The sequence below is a fragment of the Sesamum indicum genome, linkage group LG11, assembly GCF_000512975.1.
Source record: "Sesamum indicum cultivar Zhongzhi No. 13 linkage group LG11, S_indicum_v1.0, whole genome shotgun sequence".
Lineage (NCBI taxonomy): Eukaryota > Viridiplantae > Streptophyta > Magnoliopsida > Lamiales > Pedaliaceae > Sesamum > Sesamum indicum.
In genome coordinates, this window is record NC_026155.1 from 10,627,668 (window position 1) to 10,630,034 (window position 2,367).

At 37.3% G+C, this 2,367-nt stretch overlaps 1 protein-coding gene across 1 annotated transcript in view; it reads right to left on the reverse strand.

The window, feature by feature from the left end:
* Window positions 2,343-2,367, reverse strand: part of LOC105174196 — a 1,462-nt gene continuing 1,437 nt past the window's right edge. The window contains exon 3 of the mRNA XM_011096222.1: window positions 2,343-2,358. Within this exon, the coding sequence (XP_011094524.1) occupies window positions 2,343-2,358 (16 nt within the window). The remainder of the gene's footprint in view (window positions 2,359-2,367) is intronic.

A 2,367-nucleotide genomic window follows, 5' to 3' on the forward strand; every position in this document is an offset into this window, starting at 1 on the left:
AAAAATCATCCATGAATGATCAAATGCGTAAAGCATTACAGACTTCACATTTTAGTAAATTAATATTATATTTATAATTGTAATATTTATGAATTATTAATTTAGAGTTTTAATGGGACCTAATATTTATAAAGGAATTTTTCAAAATTATTTTATTTTAGTAAATTACCATAATATTTATAATTGTAATATTTATGAATTATTAATTTAGAGTTTTAATGGGATATTTATAAACCTAATATTTATAAAGGAATTTTTCAAAAAAATATTATTTTATTATCTTATCGAATTTGATGATTTTTTACAAAGGCCCAAGTCGGGACCAGAAGATTTTATTATTTTATAGAGTTTATTAATTTATAGAGTATTAATTTATAGAGGTTTTACTGTATTTTGTAGGCGGCTCGATTCAGATCACTTAAATCAATCCTTGAATCGGCTAATTTGGACCTTAGATACAAGACACGTGGCACCATCATATCTTACAAACAGAATATTTATTTATTTTGAATACTTTATTGCTGCTTTGAGCGCCGATATCACAATCTAATCGATCATCCTCCAACTTTACCACGTAATGTATTTGCCAGGGATAAGACAGTTCTAGTATTTTTAAATGTGTTATTGATTCAAATTTATTGTCTAAATACTCAAAAACTGCTAACGATTTTTGGACTTGCAGACCTCGTAAGAGATCATATTATATTCTAATTACATTGTAATGTCTAGAACTTCGAATTCGAGAATAACAACAAATCAGACATCAACATCCACAAATTCGAATTAATGTCGCGAGAGTAATTAAAGAAGAGAAGTGCTTCAGCTGACTCTCATGAACAAGTAACCTTCTACTCATATTGATGTGGTCGAGGTTTTTTTGCTAAGGAATAAATCGGGATTTTACCACGACGGACTTTTACACCAGGTGAAATATTGTTTCCGCAAAATGTGTAATAATCAAGAAGGAGGGGTCTTGTCAATGAATAGTCGTCTTCGATTAAAAAATTAGTATTTTGGTATTTATAGGGGTGTTGGAAATTATATGGTGTAATAGGTTTTATGTACTTATGGTGTGCCTCCTATATATCCAATTACTCTTTTGCCCTTATAATTTTATATATTTTTTTACTAATGTATATTATACAGCCCCCCACTCTCGGACGGAATATGAACTTTCTGGTAGAATATTTTGTGCGAGAGTAAATATTTTTCTGAATTTGAGTTAACACATGGGAGTGGATGTACCTCGGTCGTAGGGTGCAACCAGGGGGTGCACCTCGAACCCAGCTCGAGGCAGTGCCTCGAGCTGGAGGCCGGGGGGGTGCACCAGGTGGTGCACCCCGAGCCCAGCTCGAGGCAGTGCGGCCGCGCGCCGGGGGGGTGCACCAGGTGGTGGAGTGCAGCGCACCAGGCGATGTAATTCGAGCCCTCCTCAAGCTTAGCTTGAGTTTTCAAGTGTTGTGAGGAGGTGCTAATTTTTGCGTCACCTGGGTTTTGAACCCAGGTTAAAAGGGTGGTGAGTAGGAACTCCTACCACTACACCATCAAATATTTTTTAACAATACTTGCTCTCCTTTTCTATTAGTAGGAGTCATTCAGAGTTTATTCATCTCATCCGCTAATTTTTTTCATTTGTCTTGAGAATTTCGACATCATTTTCAAGAGAGACTCCCCATAATTAATTCTTACAAGTGGTGATGGAGCCCCCCAAGACTTTGGAGGAAGTGAAGCGACGTATTTTTTTCTTTTCTGAAGGCGTTGCCTCTTGGGGTGATTTTTTCATCATCCATTAGGTTGAAAATCTTAGGAGGTGACTCGATAGTATTCTATATTCGTAAATGTAGTCGCTACACTTACTCAGTTGTTGTTTTGTTCTCATACGACTTATATTCGTCGAATGTTGCCTCAAGGGATGTTTTTGCTCATGCCCTGGAGTTAGATTTTTACCAACTTCGGAAGGGGGGGCAAAACTTTGCGAGTCCAACATATTTATGTGGGGACATTGCCTCAAGGATTTGATAAGGGGATGTTGCCTCAAAGGATACTTCATGTCCCGGAGTCGGTCTTTTACCAACTTCAAAGGGATGTGAAGTTTCCGGGGCAACATTATTGGCGAGGATCTCAATGAAAGTTCCGTTTAGGGGGTCCCGGGGCAATAGCGACTTTTGTCTATATGACAATGACGATTTTTGCCTCTAGGGTCCTCGTGAAACTTCAAGGATCTCTACGCCTAAATTCGTCTCGTTTGTTGGGACTACTACAAGAAAACCAACTTCATTACTTAAACTCCGAAATACAAAGTGTTAGGGAAAATCAAAAGGGGAGAAGGATATGTCGAGCTACTACTCGAGTTTTCTCCTATTACAA